The sequence below is a fragment of the Mus caroli genome, unplaced genomic scaffold, assembly GCF_978045245.1.
Source record: "Mus caroli unplaced genomic scaffold, Mus_caroli_1 scaffold_18, whole genome shotgun sequence".
Lineage (NCBI taxonomy): Eukaryota > Metazoa > Chordata > Mammalia > Rodentia > Muridae > Mus > Mus caroli.
The window spans coordinates 20,066,499-20,087,768 of record NW_028227273.1 but is presented as its reverse complement, the minus strand read 5'-3'; the positions used below and the strand labels follow the sequence as shown (position 1 = coordinate 20,087,768).

The 21,270-nt window shown below is 46.2% G+C and overlaps 1 protein-coding gene across 3 annotated transcripts in view; it reads left to right on the top strand.

Moving 5' to 3' along the window:
• The window catches only part of Ttc27 (tetratricopeptide repeat domain 27), a 156,535-nt gene extending 151,648 nt beyond the window's left edge, over positions 1 to 4,887 (top strand). For 2 of the 3 annotated variants that reach the window (XM_021186245.2, XM_021186243.3), the window contains 2 exons: positions 3,374 to 3,474; positions 4,658 to 4,887. In XM_021186245.2, coding sequence (XP_021041904.1) covers positions 3,374 to 3,474; positions 4,658 to 4,780 — 224 coding nt within the window. In that variant the 3' untranslated portion in view covers positions 4,781 to 4,887. The remainder of the gene's footprint in view (positions 1 to 3,373; positions 3,475 to 4,657) is intronic. The other variant, XM_021186244.3, reaches the window with a different exon arrangement.
• Positions 4,888 to 21,270: the final 16,383 nt, after the last annotated feature.

Genomic DNA, 21,270 nt, shown 5'->3' with positions numbered 1-21,270 from the left:
CATTATATGAAAAGCTATGACATATACAGAATTACAAAAAAAAATTCCTATCTTTGGGTAATTTAGAGTCTATAATTTGAACCTTACCTTATAATAAAACCTTACCTCTGATAAAATTGTCTACTTGTTAGATAAATGCAGGCTTAGACCATTCTTGCACTATGAAAAATACTAAATTCAGCAGTGCATTGTTATATTGATATTTGAATGCGGGTGTGTTATGCCCTGGGAATATAATCCCAGTGAATTTAATAAAGTCCCGGTCTTAGAAATAGAGTCACAGAGACTGTAAGCCTCCTCGTTCTCGCCTAACTTTTACTGCCCTGGTAGTGACGGCAAATAGGAGGCAGTAAGGATCAGTGAGCAGGGCAGAGCTTTGGAACCAAGGACGCGAAAGCTCCAGGACCACCTTTATCATATGCTTGCTGGGTGACGCTGGGTCGGGGACCTAAGGTCCCTGGGCCTTTGGTTGGTTGTAGGTAAAAATGAGAATTTTCTTACTTATGCTGTTAGGAAGAGTCCACAAGGGCATTTTACTATTTAACAGTATTTTACATGTTCCTTAAATGTAAATCTCTCCCCTCCCACCCACCCTGTTTCTTTTGAAGTAGAGGATCTCGTCCATATGATACGGAACTCAAAGAGAGCTACGTGAGGGATGGGGATGAAGTTTAACTGCCTATAAAGAAGCCATAGAACATTCAGATTGTTCAGAATGGGCTTAGGAGTTAATAATTCTTCCTGTGGCCTTTCAGATCTTTGACTGAAAGAATGTAAGTGTCCAGTTTCCTGGACCACCTAGGATTGGCAGATAAGGTAGAAGGCTGAACTCAGGGGCTGGAAGGTAGAATGTCTGAGGTGGTTACAGGAGAAGTCTGTTTTGGGGGTGTGGTCATTCTGTGGCCTGTGCTAGCCAAATGGGGGCTTTGGTCCTTCTGCCTTTGTGGGTGTGGTATTATGTGTGGGGAGCCCCCACTGATGTGTATTGTGTGCATACTTAGCAGGGTGGAATTTTTTCTGGAGAATATCTTATCTACTTAAGTTTGCGCTCTGTAAACATCTCTGAACCCAGCTCTGTGATGGTCAGACAGACCCAGATAGTTTCATTACCAAGTGCTAGTTTTAACCCTGTCCGCCATAGCTGTGCAGGCTGGAGAAATACTCGTGAAAGCCATCTTCTGGCACTTGGCACAGGTTTTATGTCATCCCCTTCTCTTTTTTGTCTCTCTCCCCAACACTGTCTCTTCACCCTACCCTTTGAAAAGGAAATATGGTGCTTTAGAAATCTTGGTGCCTGTTGGATTGCCAGGGGTAAGCGTTGCCGGGGCTGCGGCATGCTTGGGACAGCAAGGCAGTGCTGGACTGCGGAGACCCTCTGCCGAGCTGCTGCCACTCTGTGCCATTTGCAGTATAAGGAGCATGGTCATTTCTAGTCTCTGCAGGTCTCTCCTCCCTCTCCTGCAGCAACTGCTGTCTCTAATGTGCTTTGGAAGTGAGATTGGGATGGGAACGGATAGACTGTCCTTTTTGCTTTTTTTCTTGTTAATTTTTTTTAAGATGAGAATTATTATTATTATTATTATTATTATTATTATTATTATTATTATTGTTATTTTGAGACAGGGTCTTTCCTTGCAGTCTTGTCTGGCCTGAAACTAAGTCACTATGTAGACCAGGCTGGTCTCAAACCCAGAGAGATCCTGGGTTCTGTCTCTGCCTCCCCAGTGCTAGGATTAAAGATGTGCACCACCACACCTCGCTTTAAAAATGAAGGATTTTTTAAAACTAGAAGAACTCCAGGTGTTCCTAGAATAAGTTTCTAGGCATTAAGCAAACTGTATACCTCTTCTGTGGTGACAGCAGTGCCTCCCTGAGGAAGTCCCAGGAGCTGCGAGACTGCGACCTCTGAGACCGGGCTAATCACCAATCAGTGTGAGGTTCGGTGGAGGCTAATCATTGTTCTGAGATAGAAACATGAAGCCCAGGGATTCTTGCCGGCCACAGTTATTATTAGTTAGGATTAAAGTTATTTTGCTGGGCTGCAGGTTGTTTCTTCTGATTGCTTAGCATCTGCAGCTACGGTCTGTGAAGCTGTAGTTTTAAACTATGATCTGCAATTTAGTGGACATAATTTTTAAAAATCTATTGTTTTATGTGTATGAGTGTTTTCTTGTGTGTATGTCAGAGCTCATTTGTGTGCAGTGCCTGCAGTCTACAAGAGGGCATCAGGTCCCCTGAAACTGGGTTCTTGGCAATCGTGAACTACTTAACTGTCTGGGTACTGGCAATTGAACTCAGTTCCTCTGGAACAGCACTAAGTGCTCTTAACTATATCGCTCCAGCTCATGAACATAATTTTAAGAAACAAAAAAGTAAAAACAACAGAAAGATCCCAGCTCCGTCTGTGCAGGGGGCTGCAGTTGTTTACACAAGGCATCCTCCTCTGAGAGGAGTAGGCTCCCGTCAGTCAGAATTCCGTCTTAGAGAAGCAGGCTCCCAGAATGCCAAAGGCCGTTTCTAGGGATGAGAGATTCCCTCAGTGCTGATGCCAGAAGTGGCTTGGGAGTCCCGGTGCCTGGCCATGCTTACACTCCCTGGATGCAGATGTGCAGATTGTTGGTGCCAGTTCTCTGAGGATGCTGTAAACTGAGAATTAAAAATGCAGCAAGCTGGGCTGGAGAGGTGGCTCAGCAGTGAAGAGCACTGACTGCTTTTCCAGAGGTCTTGAGTTCAATTCCCAGCAGCCACATGGTGACTCACAACCATTTGTAATGGGATCTGATGCCCTCTTCTCGTGTGCCTGAAGATGGCTACAGCGTACTCACATCATTAGATAGATAGATAGATAAATCTTTTTTTAAAAAATGCAACAAGCTTGTGAGCTTGGCACATGTGGTGTGTCACTTTGCTGGGCCAGTCAGATCTGCAACCGCTTTAGTGACTTGGGACTGTGGAAGCCCACTGAGATGCACTGCATCTTGGTCCTCTGTGTTGGCCTTGCTTTTCAGTGAGGCTTTGTTTATTTGCTTGCCTAATTCACTGGTGTGTGTGCATGTATATGTGTGGGTTTGTGTATGCACATGTGTGTGTGATCCCCGCCTAATGGAACTCATCCGAATTCTCCTTAGCAGTGCTCTCCTATATAGGATGAAGGATGGAGGCTCAGAGCGTAACTCAGTGGCAGACGAGGGCTTGCCCAGCGTGCACAGGCCTGGGTTTGATTTCCCAGTACCACCGAGGAGAAAAAAGTGAAGGGGGAGGGGCTGGGGAAGTACAAACTTGTGAAGCTGATAATTGTGAATTCTTAGTAAAGGGCTGCTTTGTCATCCTGTAGACGATCAGCGCTAATGCCTTCCCTGCGTTTATCTTGCAGTGGCTATGAAATGCGCTGAGAGCAAGTCCAGTCCCCAGGAAGCTGTACAAGCACTTTCTTCAGTTCGGCTCAATTTACGTGGCTTGCTATCCAAAGCAAAGGTAAGAATGACTGCGAGTTCACCAGAACTGTGGGCTTGAAAGGCCATCAGCGTGAGGTCACTGCTGCTAAAGGAAATAAGTAAGTGAAAGGCAGACTGAACTGCACTTTAAAGTGAAAGTGAGTAGAGATAACTGTCAGAGCCTGGGCAGGCTTGGTCTGCAGGGCTCTGCCCTCTGTTGTCTGCCTAGAGACAGCAGGAGGTCAGCTCCTAGAGCCCAGGTAAACAAACAACAATACAAACATCTGCACAGAAACTATTCATTTAAATAGCCTCTGCTCGCAGGTCTTTCAGACCAGGTCCTCTCAGGACAGAGCAGGTCCTCTGTCCTCAGCACCTCATCTTTGTACAAGTCACAGCCAAGAATGGCGTGAGGGCTGTCGGTGGAGCCCAGGGAGCTAAGTCAGATGCCCTGCAGGTGCAGCAGGTTGATGCCCTGGAGATTAGTGGTTCTTTCTAAGCCTCAGTTTCTCGATGCTCCTCCTTGCTACATTGAGGAGGACTGCATGTTCATTGTGATTTGTAAGTACTGTGATTTCTGGGTCACAATATGCTGTGTGTGTTCAGGCTCTTTGCCTAGAAGATGTTTTTTCTCCTCCGCACACTGTAGCAATGTTTCTGTCAGTCTGTTAGGATGTGCTCTAGAACAATACAAATCTATTCAATTGGGATGAAAACGATGTATAGCAAGCCAAATACTTTATATGTCACAGTGAGACAGATGTCTACTCTATGCTAGCCTACCTGCCTCCCCTCCCTGCCCTGTATGCTTATAAAATCTTGAAGCTGGTTTTCCCAACTCACCAGGCATGCACAGTAGATAGAATTTTGTTAGGATGAATGGACATCATTCATTCAAACACTATTGTATAACATTGACAAAAGCAGCGAACATTTAAGAACAGAGCAGAGATTTGAACCCACGGCCTTGGACCCTCTGGGCCAGTGCTCTACCAGTGAACTGTGGTTGGAGAGCTCTTGAGTCTCTAAGTTCAGTTTGGACACAGTTTGGATTTGTACCTTTCTGGGGTCTGAGCAGACACTGCATTGCTGCTGCACAGTTAGAGAGTTGCATTGTGCAGAGAGCACTGGGATTCTAGATTGCTATAATGACTCAATACCGTGTCTGTATTGTGTGGAAGAAATTTTCACCTTTTGATGGCCATACTGCTTTTACATTGCAGCAGAATTTTACAGATGTGGTAAGTGGAGAAGTCTCTGGAGAGCTCGCCAGTGAAATAGCAGCTGTGAATGCTCTGGAGGCAGAGCTGCAAGACCTCAGCAACCAGCTTCGAAACCGGTACTGACTGAAAAGCAGCTTGTGGCGCAGTCTCTTCTGCTTTCTCCAATTCCTCCAGTACCTGTATATCTGAAACACAAGATACCATTTTTAAAATAAATTTGTTTGCTGGCAAACGTCCTTATTTTGTGACGTTCTCAGATGTTTGCACTTGTGAAGTTCATTAAACAGAAAACTTTTTTATACCTTTGGTTATTGGTAAGTTCAGGATTTGCACTCTTGAAGCATTTTGGCACAAGGAGGCCAGCACACGGCTCATCCTTGCTCAGCCTCACATGAGCGCATCATTCTTTGGAAAAACTTAGTATAAATGAGGTGGGGGACACTGAGATACCACAAGCTTGTGGAATCATTAGCTTGGCTCTATTACTGTCCTAAAATGATAAAAGAGTGGATTTGGCGCTGGAGACACTTACACCTGTTGGGATCTTGTGTTTGTGTCAGACACAGACTTAGCTAAGTTGGAAGTGTGCGTGTGGTTTAGCTTCCAGATCAAGAAACAGCAAGAAAAGAAGGGATACACCCACATTATGACTCTACCATTAACCACTAGGAAACGGGCTGTTAGCTCTTCATGGTGTAACTGCCAGGCCCAAGGATGTTGTTTGATAAGCTTACTGTGGGTAGAGACAGCTAGAAATGGTGCCGTCTATCAATGCCTGACTGAGATGCTTGTCAGTGATGGCAGTGGACATGTATCCTGAAGGTAGCTGCTGATGAGCTCAATCTCACTACAGAAGTCAGAGAAAGGAATTGCTTGGTTTCTGACCTGCGTTGCTCAGATTTGGGTCCCATGCACAGTGTGAATCACTTGTCCCTTGTATTTTTCCATGTTCTTATTTGTAATTGGGAATAATTTCTACCCCTAGTTTCTTTCTGGTTTTAGCTGTCTTTGGAATTTAACACTTCATGATCCATCAACATGAAGTAGTCTTAACACTTAAAGGATCTTTAAAAAAATTCTTTCATAGGTGAATTTTGCTTATGAATGCTTACCAGTTCTAAGTACTCTTAATTCCTTAGCCATCTGCTTCTCTTTTCTATTATCATACTAGCTTTCCAGGGGAACAAATATGTCCCAAAGTTTCTGCTCTAAAAGACAGTACTCCTGAAAAAGTTCAGTATCATGAGATGGTAACAGGAATTATGATTTAGTCATTTAGGGAAGCCACTGGGGAGTGGGGTGGGTGGGTGAATAGCGGGCAGATAGGATGTGAATGTGGATGGTGGGTGGCAATGGGTGGAGCAAGGCTTTAAATGAACACTTTGTCAGTACCTAGCAGGTAAAAGAGAGATGGGAAGAAAAGAGATGCCCAAAAGAGCACGAGTTTCTGAAATCAAGTGAATCAATTTATTCTCCTTTTAGTTCCAGGTCGAATGGCCACTGTGGTTGTAGCAGTCACAAACCACACTGCAAAGCAGTCACCTGCATTCTGTTGTCTTCTCCATAGCTATGCTGGGTCACAGCCTCTCTTTTGTCATGGGCTGTTTGCTCAAAAGAGAGCTGCTGATGTTTTCCTTTGGAGGTGTAGACCAAAACCAAAAAAGGGAGTGATGTGACATGGTGGGTATGGGATTGTGGGTGTGGTGTGGTGGTGTGCTCTCACCTAGCGTCAGCTTTTGTGGTGAGGACCACTCATCTGTATCACTGCTGTGGAGTCTCGGTGCAATGTGTCATCTATTTTGGCTAAATACTGTATTTCCACCCGTCTTAATTTTTGTGGTTTCAACATTGGTTTTCTAGTACTGATGTCTCTTTTTCAGAATCATTCTTTTGCTTTGTAAGCTGCCAGAAGAGAAGAGATGTCATTCCAAAACATAGCTAGCAGCAGTCAGTCGCTCAATCAATATTATTAGCCAGCTGTCACGTCTCTCTCTGAGCCCTGTCAGCTCAGCTCTGGAAAGAGAAGAAATAGGCAGATCCCAAAACCCGAGTTTTCCCTGCTGCTTGTATAAGCTCTCCCAATAATTGGTTGATTTGCCTTCTCTCGTGAACAGTGGAACACGTTGACAGTTTGCCTTTTTCCTTCTTTTTTTTTTTTGGTTTTTCGAGAAAGGGTTTCTCTGTGTAGGCCTCAAACTCAGAAATCCGCCTGCCTCTACCTCTGCCTCCTGAGTGCTGGGATTGACAATTTGCCTTTCTTCACTCAGTTTCACTCACTCAGAATTTCTGTGAGGTCTTAGTTGATAATAGCCTATGATTTGTTAGGATTATTAATTAGTAAATTCCTTGTCAGCCTTTTCCCAGAGATGAGGCATATTTAGCTAGGACCCTGAGTATAGACAAGTGGAAGTGAACTACAGAGCCCTGTAGACTATTCTGGCTCATTTAAGGGTGGAACCCGTGGCCCTCTGTTATGTGAAGCCTCATCATGATAGCGAGGGACCCAAACGCTGAAGAAAATGATAGATTTAATTGTGTATCCAGACCATCTTTCCATGCCACTTTTGTTCCTATTGGGTGTGTTGTTAGTGCCACCCACTCAGAAACGTGAGACAATTGATGAGCATATGCTGTGGTCCACTACCTCGCAGACTCCGTTTGAGGACTGTGACGTACCCTCAGGTCTTGGTAGCTCGGGCTCTGCAGGACCTTATCCAGTTTATACCACTAGTTGTAGTTCTACCAGCTCAAAGCTGTACTTGAGCCCAATGAAAAGGGTCTGGTTTTCTTTTCTATTTTGTTTTTATAACATCCATGTCAACCTAAGTTGCTGTTTAGATAAGAACTCTCCTGGCCAAAAGTGAGGAATAAAATCTACGAAGTGGATGCCACACGCTTCCTGTCTGCCTGTTCCTTCAGCAGGCCCTGAAGTGAGATGGCCAAGAGCCTTCATTCGGGTGGAGGGGCCCGTGCTGTGGCAATACAGCTGGGTTTCTCACAGCACGCAGGAGTGCTTATAAATAGATAGATTTCAATCAACATGCTGCTTACTCAGGCATGCGCTCAAATATAGTAGCTGCATTCATTAGACAGACGCTGCCACTAAACCCAGGACTATACTAATAAAAGCATAATCCCCATGGGCTGCAGGTAGCCTTGCGCTCCGTCTTTCACAGCCAAGGCCTAATAATAATTGTGGCTCGTTTGTTCTTCACCAAGAGAATGCAAAAGCTGAGCTGGCTCTTGAACTGTTTCCTCTGTGCTTTCAGTTAGCAGGAGTTGAGATGTGTGGATTGCAGCAGAGGCCGTGTAAACCCTGTGCTGTGTGGCTGGGTGTACCTCTTGCTACTTGGCATGGTACACTTTCTCTTCCTCCTGGTTGACAGCATCTGTGCCCATAGACTGTTTTAGTTTTTCCTTTGACCTTTGGACAAACAGCCGCTAATGCATTCTTTGACTCCTTTTGCAGTATCAGAGTTTGGCTTTCTATGGGAGATTTTTATTTTATTTTATTTTATTTTGCCCCTGCCTTGGGCTTGGCTTTGTTCAGCCACACTGTCCTCCTCCCACGTTCTACAGAGCTGGCTGTAATTAGTTCGCTTAACACAACACCAAAAAATTTCCCCTTGCCAGTGATGTCAGATCTGCCTTCCCTTTTATTATTCTGACTTATAAACTGCAGTGACCCGTGAGTCACCCTCGCCATCTCCTGGCCCCGTGCCCACATTGTGATCTATGAAAAGGGAGTCCTGCCAAGGGCTACAAGGCGGAAAACTGATATTATTATGGTCTTCTGAATGGTAACTCTGAGCCATTTTTTAATCTTTTGTGATGTTCTTGCCAGAAAGGGGGCGGGGATGGTAAATCATAGCAAAGTGAAGGAGCTAACCCACGCATGGCTAACTTTCTCCAGTCGGGGGGCTCAAGTAGCTATCAGTATCTGTATAGAGTTAGTGCTGCTCACAGGCCAACATGTGCTTTCAGGAGACTCAGAGACTCATAACCTCTCAGGCTTGTGTCTTCATCTATAGCCTTGTAGAGCAGGCATATAATAACATCAGCAGCCAAGAAGAGGCACCAGGGCTTTGGAAATGAAAATATGCAACAGAAAAACAAGGCAAGTAAGAAACCATCTGACGATAACCACTGGCACAGTGCTAGCTGTAGACTCCTAGGGCTCCCCATGGTCTAGTGCTTGCAAAGCCCTGCTGTTCTCTGGGTTTCCATCTATAGCGAGCTTTCCCTTGTTTCTGGGCTGAGGGTGAGGCTAAGGAAAGGGGCAGTGGAGAATGATGGACTATTTTATTTTATAGGTAAAGGAAGAAAGGAACCAAGTTAGAAAGATAAAGGGAAAAGGTGGTAGAGATGGATGGCTGGAAGGAAGAAGAGACTAAGGAGAGGGGAGGCTGTGGGCAGGGACTGGAGAGGAGGGTATCAGAGCCTGGTATTGCATGAGCAGCAGTGCCATGGCAGGCCTCTTTAGTTGGTACAGCTAATGTATAACAGGTTTCTATAAGATGAAGTGGGCAGTTGACTGCCTGGATTAACTAGACTGAAAGCCTAGCTTTTATCCCTTCCTAGCTGTGACCACAGTCGAGCCCCCCCAACCTCCCTGAGCCTCAGTCTCCTCAACTGCCGGCCAGCCAGAGTTATCAGATGACTTCGGTGAAATTTTCTATGGGCAGATGAGACAAGCAACTCTTGGTGTCATCGAAACGGGCATTGCTGATGACCTGTCAGTTCTCAGGGGCCGTGAAGTCCCTGGATGAGGGTGACCTGCAGCATGGCTCCAGTTTCTATAATCCCTGGTGTGTATTGGGGGTGCAGGAGGGCGGTCATAGCCCAGTATTTTGAGAAACAATGGTGCAGAATATCTCAGTTGTCTGTGGAGCTTCAACACTACTTATTGAAATCGTCGGCCTCTAGGAAGTCTGGTGCCAGGGCTGATAAAGCAGTCTCAGTAATTCTACAGCTGCTTGGCCAGAGACAGACTTATGTCTCAGCAGTGCCCCCCCCTCCCCGCGCCTTTCCCCTTCTTCCTCTCTTCCCCCCACCTCTCTTCCTCCTTCCTCCTCCTCTCTCTCTCCCTCTCCCCTCCCCTTCCTCCTCCTCTCTGATCCCCTCCCCTCCCACTCTTTCTAAAGCTTCTCCCTAGCAAGGACACCCCTCCCCCCCAGTTTTTATATCTTGTTTTAACAACCCACTGAACTTAATTAGGGATACTTGCAGTCACGTGGGTGTGAGGTTATTTACTGAAGTGTGGGTAACCTACCAGTGCCTGTGTCACTGACGAAAATGACTTCCAGTCTGTCATTCAGCAGCCGTTAGCTGTCAGTAGCTCCCCAGAGAGGGTGGGGCCTCTGAGCCCCTCCACTATACCATGCTGGTTGTTGGCAGAGACAGTTGTTTAAAAGATTGGCCTACATTCAAGTTAGAAGTTGTTTAAAGACGTGACAAGGAGCCAGGTGCGGTGGCCCATTACCATAATCCCAGGTCTTGGGAGACTGACTGAAGCAGGGGAATTAGACATTTGAGGTTAGCCTGGGCTACCTGGGGGGAGATGGTTAGCGGCAGGGAGAGGGTGAGGTGTTTGTGTGTGCCTGGCATTTATAAGCCAATAAAAAGAAAGAAAACCAAACAACCCAACTAAAGAATTGAGCATTGTGCTAAAGGGAATAGCCAAATATAAATACAAAACAAGTGCTAAGACTCAACTTGAGTCATGAAATTAAAATCAGAGATGAGCACAGACTCTATCAGTGGCTAATGGTTAAGTGGTAGTGCCTACTATGTGCTCCTGAGAGAGGAAAGTGACTGCTGGGAATGACAGCTTTATATAGCACTCTTCTTAGAAAACCCTGCCGATCTTGTGAAGTTGTGCATACCCTACAGCCCACCAACTTTACTCTAGATGCACACGGTGCAAATGTGTCCATGTGTGGACCATAGCTCTCACAGAGGTTTGTCTACAGCAGCATTGTCCATCAGAGGCCCCGGGTAGAAGCTCTTCACCCGTCTACCAGTGGTAGACTTGGACCAGGCGTGCAGTCCAACAGTCTGTGTCGATGACAATGAATTCCCTACAGCCACAGCAGCATCGGTGGATTTCTCAACACCCTGTATCCACGCTTTCTTTCCCCCTGTGGACATAACAGAACTCAAAGAGCGGTGGAATTAAGCTACGTTATTTACTGCCTCATGCTTGGTGTTAAGTCAGTAAAAAAGGAGAGGCAGTGATTACCTCAGGGTGAGTGAAACTGGTTGCTCTTGTGGGTTCAGGTGGGTGTTGGCTGGGAGGTACATAAAGGGCTCTGGGGAGTAGCAAAGTCACCTTCATTAACTGGGGTGGCGGTTAATGTGGTTCTTGTGCCATGAGTCATTGAGCCGAGTGGTTTTGTTCTGTGCCTTGTTCCAAATGTGTATTGTATTCACAGTGGAAAACTCCAAACGTGAGCAGCAGCGTGGCCGCACTTAGTATGATCTCTGGAGTGTGGTTCACACAGCCCCAACTCCACCCCTGTCTGTCTGTCCATCTGCCTGCCTGCCTATTTCTCTGTCTCTCTAAGTCTGTCTGCCCCCACCCTCTCTTTAAGAGAAAGTATATGGCTTTTCGAAGTGAGATTTGACAATAGAAACCCAAACTGTACTGCATATAACTAACCCCTCCACTCACCCCTCCCGCCAAACCTCTCCTCAAAAAGTTTAATATTGTCCAGCTCTAAGTTGGTAACTCCCTGGCGTAACTTGTATTGTTTGACACTGTACTCTAGACTCTTCCTTTCTTTGATGTCTTTCAGCCCAGAGCCTATGCCTTTCCACATTGGTGTCTGGGGGAACGCTGGGGGCTAGCCTAAGGGAGGCTGGGCCTTACTCACTGACTGAGCATGCTCATCTTAGTGGCTGGAGCCAGCTTCTCACATTTCTTGAAAAGTGTGGTGTTGACATGTTTAATATCCTGTGGCATTTCCACCAGGCACTGTCGTGTGATGGAAAAATTCAGCGATAATGTCTGAAGGCCAAGTTGACTAGCAAGGCCGTGCATGAGACACTCTGCCTCACAGCTCTGGCTGGGTGGTAACTTTTGTCTGAGCTGTCTGAGAAGTTACTGATAGGCATATCTAGCAGGATCCACAAAGCAGCAGTTGCAGGGACAGTGCTTATGTGTGCCTGGATCTGGAACAACAACAAAAAAGGTGAAATTTTACCCACGACCGCATAGGGATGATAAATGGAAGACCAGTGCGTTACACAAAGGAAAGAGATAACCCTAAGGTTTGAGGCTTTTCTGGAAGAATTCCAAGAATGTATATGGCAAGGGGAGGGATGTCTCAGGGCAATCCATTAATAGCTGGTGACCTGTAGATCAAAGGCACAGTGCTTTATGAATCGTCACCAACACTCATCCCATTGCCCCCTGTCTCACTGTCCCTCTTCTGTCTGTCCTAACGATGTGCCTCCAAGAATCCCAAATCAGTCCCGACAGCATTTGCTTTCCCATCTTCAGGAATGCAGCTGGCACATTCTTTATGTGAAGGAAGCACTCCTGGGAAGGATATGAACCAGACGGAGTATCTTATTTCATCCACACACAACTCCAGTGTCCAGGCCCTGAGCAGGGCTGAGGATTTGAATGGAAGGAGACTGGCAGAGTTTCATTCTGCAAACAGCCATGCATGCGGTTGGGGATGCAGGGGATGGGTGTTCACTGTGAGGAGGAGCTTTGTGGTTGCCCAGCCCTCTGCATCTTAGAACCCCATCTCTCTAAGGCAGTACTCACCGACACAATTTTTAATCCTTGACTGTGACGTTCCATGGAGTAAACTCTTTCTCTGCATGGATCCCAAGATCTGTCGGGTCACTTGGCCATAATTGTTTGAAAATTCCTCATCATTTCACTGTGAATTTTGTGAATTTCACTAAGAATTCTGTGAAATACTGAGATGAGAGACAGGCCTCCAGAGATGGCACCAAGAGATCCCTGTCTGGTGCATTTACAGTCCTATGGAACCCCTTTCCTTGAGGATGGTGGTTTTACAATAAAATCCTGGCAATGCTGAAAGGATGTTTCTCACAAAGTGATGAGAGACTGAGCAGCTCCCTGTCTGCTTTTGATAACGTAAGGCGCCGTGGTAGAGAGGCATGGAGGGCCTGCAACCTCCAAAGTGCAGAAGAAGGCAAGGAACCAAAGTCCTATGGTGCCATCAGCCAAATCCTACCAGCAAGCACTTCATAGAAGCAAATCTACCCCAAGTTGAGCCTTCCATCAAGACCCTAGCCCTGACTGACACCTTGATGGCAGCTTTTTGAGATGCTCTGAAATAAGAGCTGCCTCCCCCAGCCTCAAAAACAGAGGTAATACCAAGGGCCTCTCCTCCCATTGATGGCCAACTAGGCAAAACTAGGAAAGGGGATAACATTTGAAATATAATAAAGAAAATACCTTAAAAAAAAAAAAACAGAGGTAATAAATGTGCTGTTTTAAGTTGCTTAGCAATAGATAGCTAACAGTGGATTCTGTCACCTTTACCCCCTATAATATATTCCTTAATAGTCATTAACTACAGGGTTATATTTTACAATTTCAACTATGGTGCAATTAAACTCAGTGTGCTTTGTTCGTGTGGCCTATTGCATTGCAATCTGTCATCTTTTGAGATACAGGAAAACTGACTGGCAGCATTAATAATCTTGCGTAGGGCTTGAGAGATGGCTCAGTGGTTAAGAGCACAGACTGCTCTCTAGAGGTCCTGAGTTCAATTCCCAGCAACCACATGGTGGCTCACAACCATCTGTAATTAAATCTGATGCCCTCTTCTGGTGTGTCTGAAGACAGCGACAGTGTACTCACATATTTAAAAAAAAGAAAAAGAAAAAGACTCTTGTGTAGAACACAGCTCTCTGGTTATATCATGACTCTGCTTCAAGACCCTCTGAAGTTCCCCGAGGCACAGGCTTTTCTGTACATGTGTCATGTGGCTCTGAACCACTGCCCTGAGCAGTTTTCCCATTGATGCAGGTACCTCAAGATTCTATTAAAGAGTCGGTGCCCAGCATCTTCCTGGAGCCTGCCTGTTTATCCATCTTCTCTCCCCCTGCCTGGGAAAAAAGTGTGGGAGCTGCCAGTCAGCCCTGACAGCAGCAGCAACCACAAGTATGAGAAAGGAAAGAAAGCTGAGAGTGGGGAGACCTTGGAGGGACGCTCTTCCTTATGCTTGCTGATAGTAACCACCCCCGCGCCCCTCCCTAAACCACGGAAGAATCTATCTTTCGCCCAGGCCACTGAAACCTAAAACAAAAGTATATCTTCAAGGACATCTGCCCAGCAACTGTCTGTGGTTCATTGTGGCCAAAGATTATTGTTTCAAAATATCTGATGTAACTCCTCATTTTTGTCTCTGAAAACTCTGCCTGGCCTCGCCTCCTTGAATACGCTCATTGTTGACTGTGGCACGCACTCTCCCATGGCAGCGTGGAGCTCTCCCCAAGTAATTGCCAGTGTTTCTGATAACCTGCCTGGTTGTGTTTCTTCATTTTGTAAAATGACACAACCTTCACGATGCGCTCTCTTCCCCTTGCCACTTCTTGTCTGCAGTGGAGAACACTTCTTCAAGATCTCCCCTTCCAGGTTTCTCCAGAACCCCTAAGCCAGATGTTATGTCCCCTCTTTCTAGCCTTCGCACGCAGGGTACTTTTGTTTTTGCTTTGAGTGGTTTCTTACTCTGACCATCATCCTGAGTGACTCCCCGCCCTGTCTCTGGTTCTGCCTCTTCTAGTCACACAAGTGAAAGTAAAGGCTCTCTCAGGATAGGAATGGTTGTCCCTCATCCCCTGTGTGGCCCAGTTCTTGAGGAACAGTTTGCTCAAGACTCTACAGTCAAAACTGGGTCCCCTGTCACTTAACGGATGCTAAAGAGCATCTTCTGTGGGTCAGGCCCTGTGGTTTATGCTTAGGGCACAAAACTTGGCTCTAAAGTATTCTTGCCCTAAAGAATGTTAAAGTTGGGCTAGAGAGATGGCTCAGTGGTTAAGAGCACTGACTGCTCTTCCAGAGGTCCTGAGTTCAAATCCCAGCAACCACATGGTGGCCCACAACTATCTGTAATGAGATCTGAATGAGACCTGATCCCATCTTCTGGTGTATCTGAAGACAGCCACAGTGTACTTATAATAAACAAACAAACAAACAAACAAATAAATCTTTAAAACAAAAAACAAACCAAAAATGAATGTTTAGGTTTAATGTGATTCCAAGCACTAGGTTATAATAGTCCAATGTCATGAGTGCAGAGACCCTTTTACCACTGCCTTCAAGCCATTCACAGACCCCATTACCCACTGTCTACAAGCCATTCACAGACCCCATTACCCACTGTCTTATTTGACACAGCCTGGAGAGGATGGATGAGTTATCTCAAAATGGAGTTGTCCAGGAGTCAAGGTATAAAAATCCAATCTAGTCTCCTTGAGTGTGTGTTTCTTTCCTTTTTCCGCTTCCACTCTAACTGCCTTGCCAGCAGCCTTCTCTGCTAGGTCTTGTGATGAATGAGGCACATGCCCTTCCTTCCAGGAGTTTAGCAGAGGGTGGCAAGACAAAGGTCAGATGGGGCTCATAGGAGCTGGTTAATAAAACAGAATCCAAAATGTGTGATGAACTCCAAATGTAGGCACACTTCCAATCCTAATTTAATAATCATTTTCACCTAAAAACCTTTCTCTTCCCTCCCTACCCCTGCCAAGAGATGACCTCATTCCTCTGGGTATTTTTCTTTTAAATGGTATGTGTGTACCCCCCCCCTCTCTCTCTCTGTGTGTGTGTGTGTGTGTGTGTGTGTGTGTGTGTGTGTGTGTGTGTGTGTGTAGGCTCATGTCACTGTGTGTATGTTGAGGTCAAAGGGACAAGCTCAGGTGCTAGCTCTCCTCTTTCAACTTTGAGGCTAGATCCCTTGTTTGCTACTATTATGCCAGGTCAGCTGGCCCATGGGTTTCTGGGAATTCTCCTGGCTCTGTCCCTTAAATCAGTGTAGGAGCAGTGGGATTGCGGATGTACTACTGTGCCTGTCTTTCCATGGACTTTTAGCCTGGTTTTCTATTTCTACAATTAAACACCATGACGATTTACTTGGTTTATACTTCCACATCACAGTGATCATTGGAGGAAGTCAGGACAGGAAGGCAAACAGCAGGGACTGCTGCGTACTGGCTAACTCCTCAGGCTGTTTTCCTATAGAACCCAGGACTAGCAGCCCAGGGATGGCACCACCCACAGTGGAATCCCATCAATCACTAATTAAGAAAATGTTCTACAAGCTTGCCAACAGCCCAGTCTGATGGAGGCTTTTTCTCAATTGAGGTTCTCTCCTCTTAAATGACTTCAACTTGTGTCAAGTTGACAGAAAACTAGCCAGCACAGTTATAAAGATTCAAACTCTAACACTTGCAGGACAAGTGCCCTACCCATTGAGCAATCTCCACAGCCCCTCTCTCTGGGTTTGTTCATTGAACTTCAGAGCCATGGGCTCATTGGTCACCCAGTTTAGAGAAAGAAGAAAGGACAGGATAAGAGCCTGTGTACCTTAATGTTTTCTTAATGATTAGTGTTAAGATTCCGTTTGTGGTCTACCATGAGGCTAGGGCAGTAGCTACATCTGGATCCTGTGTCTACAGTCTGCTGTCAGCGCTCCCAGGGGTCATATTGTGCCCTCGCTGTGGTCTTTCAAGCTGCCTCAGCTGTAAGATGGGGTAAGCATATATCATCCTGGAGCTGTATGCAGATGGGCATTCACGTGCTGGGCTACCACAGGGGCAGGGCAAGCAGTAATCCCTTTCCTCTGTTTCTTTAAGCTGGAGAAAGCAGGGTTAGGAATTGTGAGGCTATGAGAACTATTTATTTCCAGCTCACACATCCAACCACCGCAGCACATTTACCACAACAGGCCTGGGGAAACACACCCAGAACCCCAGCACTCGGGACCCTGACGCAGGAGGATCTTGGTTTTGAAGTCAGCTGGGCCTCTCCAGTGAGACCCCATCTCACAGGGAAAAACAACAGACCAGATCCTTCTGCATTGGTCCTGACTGTGTGTTGCTCGCTGTTTCTTTGTCACTGTGGAGGTGGTTGAGAACATTTGTTCATTGTATCTGTACTTAAAGGGTTCTCTGGAATTCTCTCATTTTCTCCAGATGACCTTGAGAAAGAAAAGGGTATTTGTGTTGGCACACACAGCCAAGGGAGAACACGTGTATGGGTGGAACATACATATCCAGTCATAGATGGAGATGTGAATATTTTTGGCTTACAAATTGATTTTCCTTTGCTATTATTCTCAGGCCAAGGAAGCCCCAATTACTTCAGGACTTTCCTGGAGTAATTAATTCACCTGGATGGTTTTCCTCTCCTCCCTTCCTGTCGGTCCCTGCTCAGGAACTTGTTCTTCATTACCCAGAGATTGTAAGCCAGGGAGTGCCTGCTCCGGAAAGAGGCTGTGTTAGAGGCACACAAAGACACAGGGGCTAAAGGAAACGGAGAACACACCCATGTGCTCTCCGTCTCTCTGATCCTTGTCTGAGGGATGCTCTGTCCCAGGCAGATCTTGGAAATGTCCACAGAGGAGGAAGGGCACTGGGAAGGAGAGGGTCCACAGGGTAGTGAATGGACAGAGGCCTCACAAGTGGAATTTGCTTTAAATACCAAAAGTCATAGCAGAACCAGAATGGTCCAGTGGCACTGAGGACGTAGAAGCATTTAGAAGCAGCCCGGGTCAGTGGGTGTGATGGCTGGTAGTGGATGGGACCCTCAACTGAAGAACTGCTGGGCCAGGTTGGCATGTGAGACTGACTGGGCATTTTCTTGATTATTAGTTGATATAGGAGGGAGCATCTCTCTGTGGCAGTACTATTCCTAGACAGGTGAGTCTGGGCTGCATAAGAAAGTTAGTGACTAGGAGTCTGGGAGCAAGCCACTAAGTAGCTTTCCTTTGTGGTCTCGGCTTCAGTTCCTGCCTTGAAGTTCCTTCTTGAATTTCTTCAGTGGTGATTGTCTCACCTTGAAGCATAAGCTAAAATCCTTTCCTCCCCAACTTGTTTTTGTTTATGGTGTTGACAAGTACCATGCAAACAGAAAAAGCAAACAGTAACAGAAAAGCAAACTAAGGTTCCATGTAGGGAGTGGGGAGAAAGGCTCACACTGAGCCCATACTGACTCTTCTCTGTGTTCGCCCTGCTGAGGCAGACAGTGCCCGGACAGTCTGATATCTGGTTCTGAGTCTGTCTTCGCCTCACAGGTTGGAAGAGGCCAGATCTGACCCCATTCTCAAGACATCTTTTAACAGTAAGTTCCCTCCAAGACTAGGAGGGTCTTTTTGTTTTGTTTTGTTTTGTTTTTCTTTTTAAATAAGTGACCTTCATACTCCAGCTTATTTTTATACATTGACTTATTCTCAGGCTAACCTCAGGGCCTAAATAGACAGGCTCAACAGAAGCCTCCAACCTGGAGGGCTTATTTTTTAGGGGCGGGGCAGGGAATGTTTCATTGCCTGGCATGGAAAGAGGGGAATAAGAACTTTAAAAAGGCTACCCCATTAAGATCTTAGCCAAGGCCATGGGGACTTCCAAATATGTCACATTTCGGGAGCAGCGACTGTGTGTCGAGAACCTGAGGAATTTATGTCGCATGGAAAAATCTCAGTAGTGGGGAGCTGTTCCTAAAATAGTGCAAAGAACAGTAGACTCGACAGGCACATAGCTACTGCCTGCTGTGCAAGCGGTGAGGAGGGAAGGGGAGATTTTTCCAAGTTACCAGGTCTCTCTTTCCATACCTCTAGAGTTTGTTGGGATAAACAGTTAGGTAAAAAGCTGGCTGTGTCATGGAAAACTCACCATGAAAGATCTTTCTGAGGTAGAAGTTTCCTTTATTTTTGGGATTTGGGCAGCTCAGACTGTTCCAGGTATCTTGAACCAACGTTGCTGTGGTGTGTCTCCAGCGGCATGTGATGGATGTAGTGTCCTCACTACAATATGGTTGGGAGGTGAGACCTTTGATGGGGCTGTGAGGGCTCTGTCCTCATGAACATTGCCATTTTGGAGGGCTTAGTTATCACAAGGGTGGACTCATGATGAATTTGGTCCCCTTCCTTTTCTTGTACACGCAATGCCCTCTCGGCCTTCTGTCATGGAATGATGCATCAAAATGCCCTTTCCAGATGCTGTGTGATTTCCCAGGCTCCAGAACAGTGTACCACAAACCTCTCTTCTTCCTAAGTTAACCAGTCTCCGGCTTTCTGTTACAGCAGCACACTGATTGAAGACAAATACCACTCTGATCGCCGCATGTCAACTGGTACTCCAAATTAAACACATTTAAAGATTTAGTGCTAGGATCCATACATGAGTGAGAACTTTGTCTTTCTGGGTTTGGGTCACTTCACTCAGTATAATTATTTTACAGCTCCAATCATTTACCTGCATATTTCATAATTCCAGTTCTTTACAGCTGACCAAAATGTCATTGTTAACAGGCACCACATTTTCATTATCCATCAGTTGCTGGGCATTCTGGCTGGTTCTGTGTTCTTAGCTATTGTAGTTAGAGCATCAGTGATCATGGATGAGCCGGTATAGCTGTAGTGAAATAAGCCAGTTCTTTGGGTGTGTGCCCAAGAATGGTCTCATGGGTCAGTCTAGTTCTAGGGGTGTTTGCTTGTTTGAGGACCCTCCTCAGTGACTTCCACAGTGGCTGTGTCAGTTTACACTCTCACCAGAAATAAATGAGAGTTCCTGTTCTCTCTGTCACTTGTCACCACAATCTCAGCCATTCTCACTGGAACAAGACATCATCTCAACGTAGTTTTAGCTCCCATTTCCTCTGCAGTAATGATGTTGAACACTATTTAAATATTTCTTAGCTATTTGTGTTTCTCCTTTTAAGAAGTGTTCGTTTAGTTCTGTAGCCCATTTTAAAAGTGGGTTGTTTATTTGTTTGTTTGTTTTCTGTGTTTAGTGTTAGACTTGAAACTCCAAAACCTTTCGAGGAAAAAGAAAGGTGTGAACTTCATGATGCAGTCTCGGGAAACACTCTTCAGGATGCAGGCTCAGTAAACACTTTCTGACCAGGGTCTAGGTCTGGCAGAATATTCGACCAACAGTTAACAAGTGGGAACACACGAGAACTGTTAGACTGAAGAGGGAGACGGCAGGAGGGGAGAAGAGCTTTGCCAGCTATCCATCAGACAGAGGACTAATGTGTTCCATGAGCTCTTCTCAAGCCGTTCTGCCCACTCTCCGGGCTCCCTACCGGCACCAGAGTTTGGCTCTAGAATCAGTCTTGTCTACTGAGGTGAGGCAGCTCTGTTATGATCCTAGCTGTTTGCATAGAACCAGAGTGTTGTGACTGTTGGAATGGGGTCCTCTTACTCCGTTGGGTAGGATACTCCAGTTGAGGAACTCACTTAGGGAGTTCTAATGATATGAGCCAAGCCGGGGACTCAAACTATCAGAATCATGATGTTAGGGGGGAAAGGAAGGCAACCTATGTGAACGCATAGCCAGTCGCAGCATGTACAGGCAGGAGCAGGTAAATTCACCAAGCAGAATTCTCAGAAAATGCGGCGGCCCAGTGGGGTACCAGCCCATCATCATCATTTGGGAACTTGTTGGGATGCACAGCCTCTGGGCCCTACTCTGACCTGGTGAACAGGAGTCCCTGCTCTTGTACAGCCAGTCCTGCTTTAACCGAGGCCATGGCCTTGTCATGTCCTTGCGTGTCTATACCCACTAACTGGGACACGCTCAAAGGCACATGGCTGGGCTGGAGTATCGTATCATAGAGTGACTATATGGTATCTTATAATTTATAATGAGGTTTATAAATGTTCATAAACCTCAGTAAATGCAGGGTATGGAGATCTCTTTATTCCCTTCCCTCCCTTCCCCCACCCCCCAAGCCCCCACTGGGACTCAGATTTAATTGTCTAACCTGGCTTTGTCAGTTTATGTTTGTGGTCTCTTGACCAAGTCACTAGCTTCTCTGGACATATTTCCAAAAGGGACGTACTAGGTGAATGAACTGTGCTGAGCTCTTACAGGGAGCTAGCAGGAAAACACACCTCACTCACTCACCATCCTGACAATGCACGTGATCCAGAAATGCTTATTCACATTTGGCGAGTGAGACCCTGAGAACATCAAGGGGTTGTCAGGCTTAAGTGCAGTGGAGGCTGAAACTGTGGACCTGACATCTGTCCCCTGCTGCCCTCGGTAAGTTCTTATCACCCTGACTGACAAGCAGGTCTCCGTGGTCCGGGTCTGTCCTTGAACTTGCTCTGTAGCTCAGGCTGGTATCTAACTCATAGCTCTCCTGCTCCTGAGTACTAAGATTATCCCCATCTGGTGCTCATTAGCTGCAGGAGGGAGGACAGGAGCCTGCTCCCACTGCAGAGGCAGAGAAGACATTTAGCTCAATCTCTCAGAAAGGACTGACCAACCCCCACCCCACCGGCCAAAAGCTACCACAAGTGACCTGTGAGAGACTCACCAGGAGCCTGAACTTCTCTGTGCCTGAGTTCCTCTCTGTGCCTCTCTGGTTCCACTTCCCAACCACGAATCTTTTGTCTGTAATG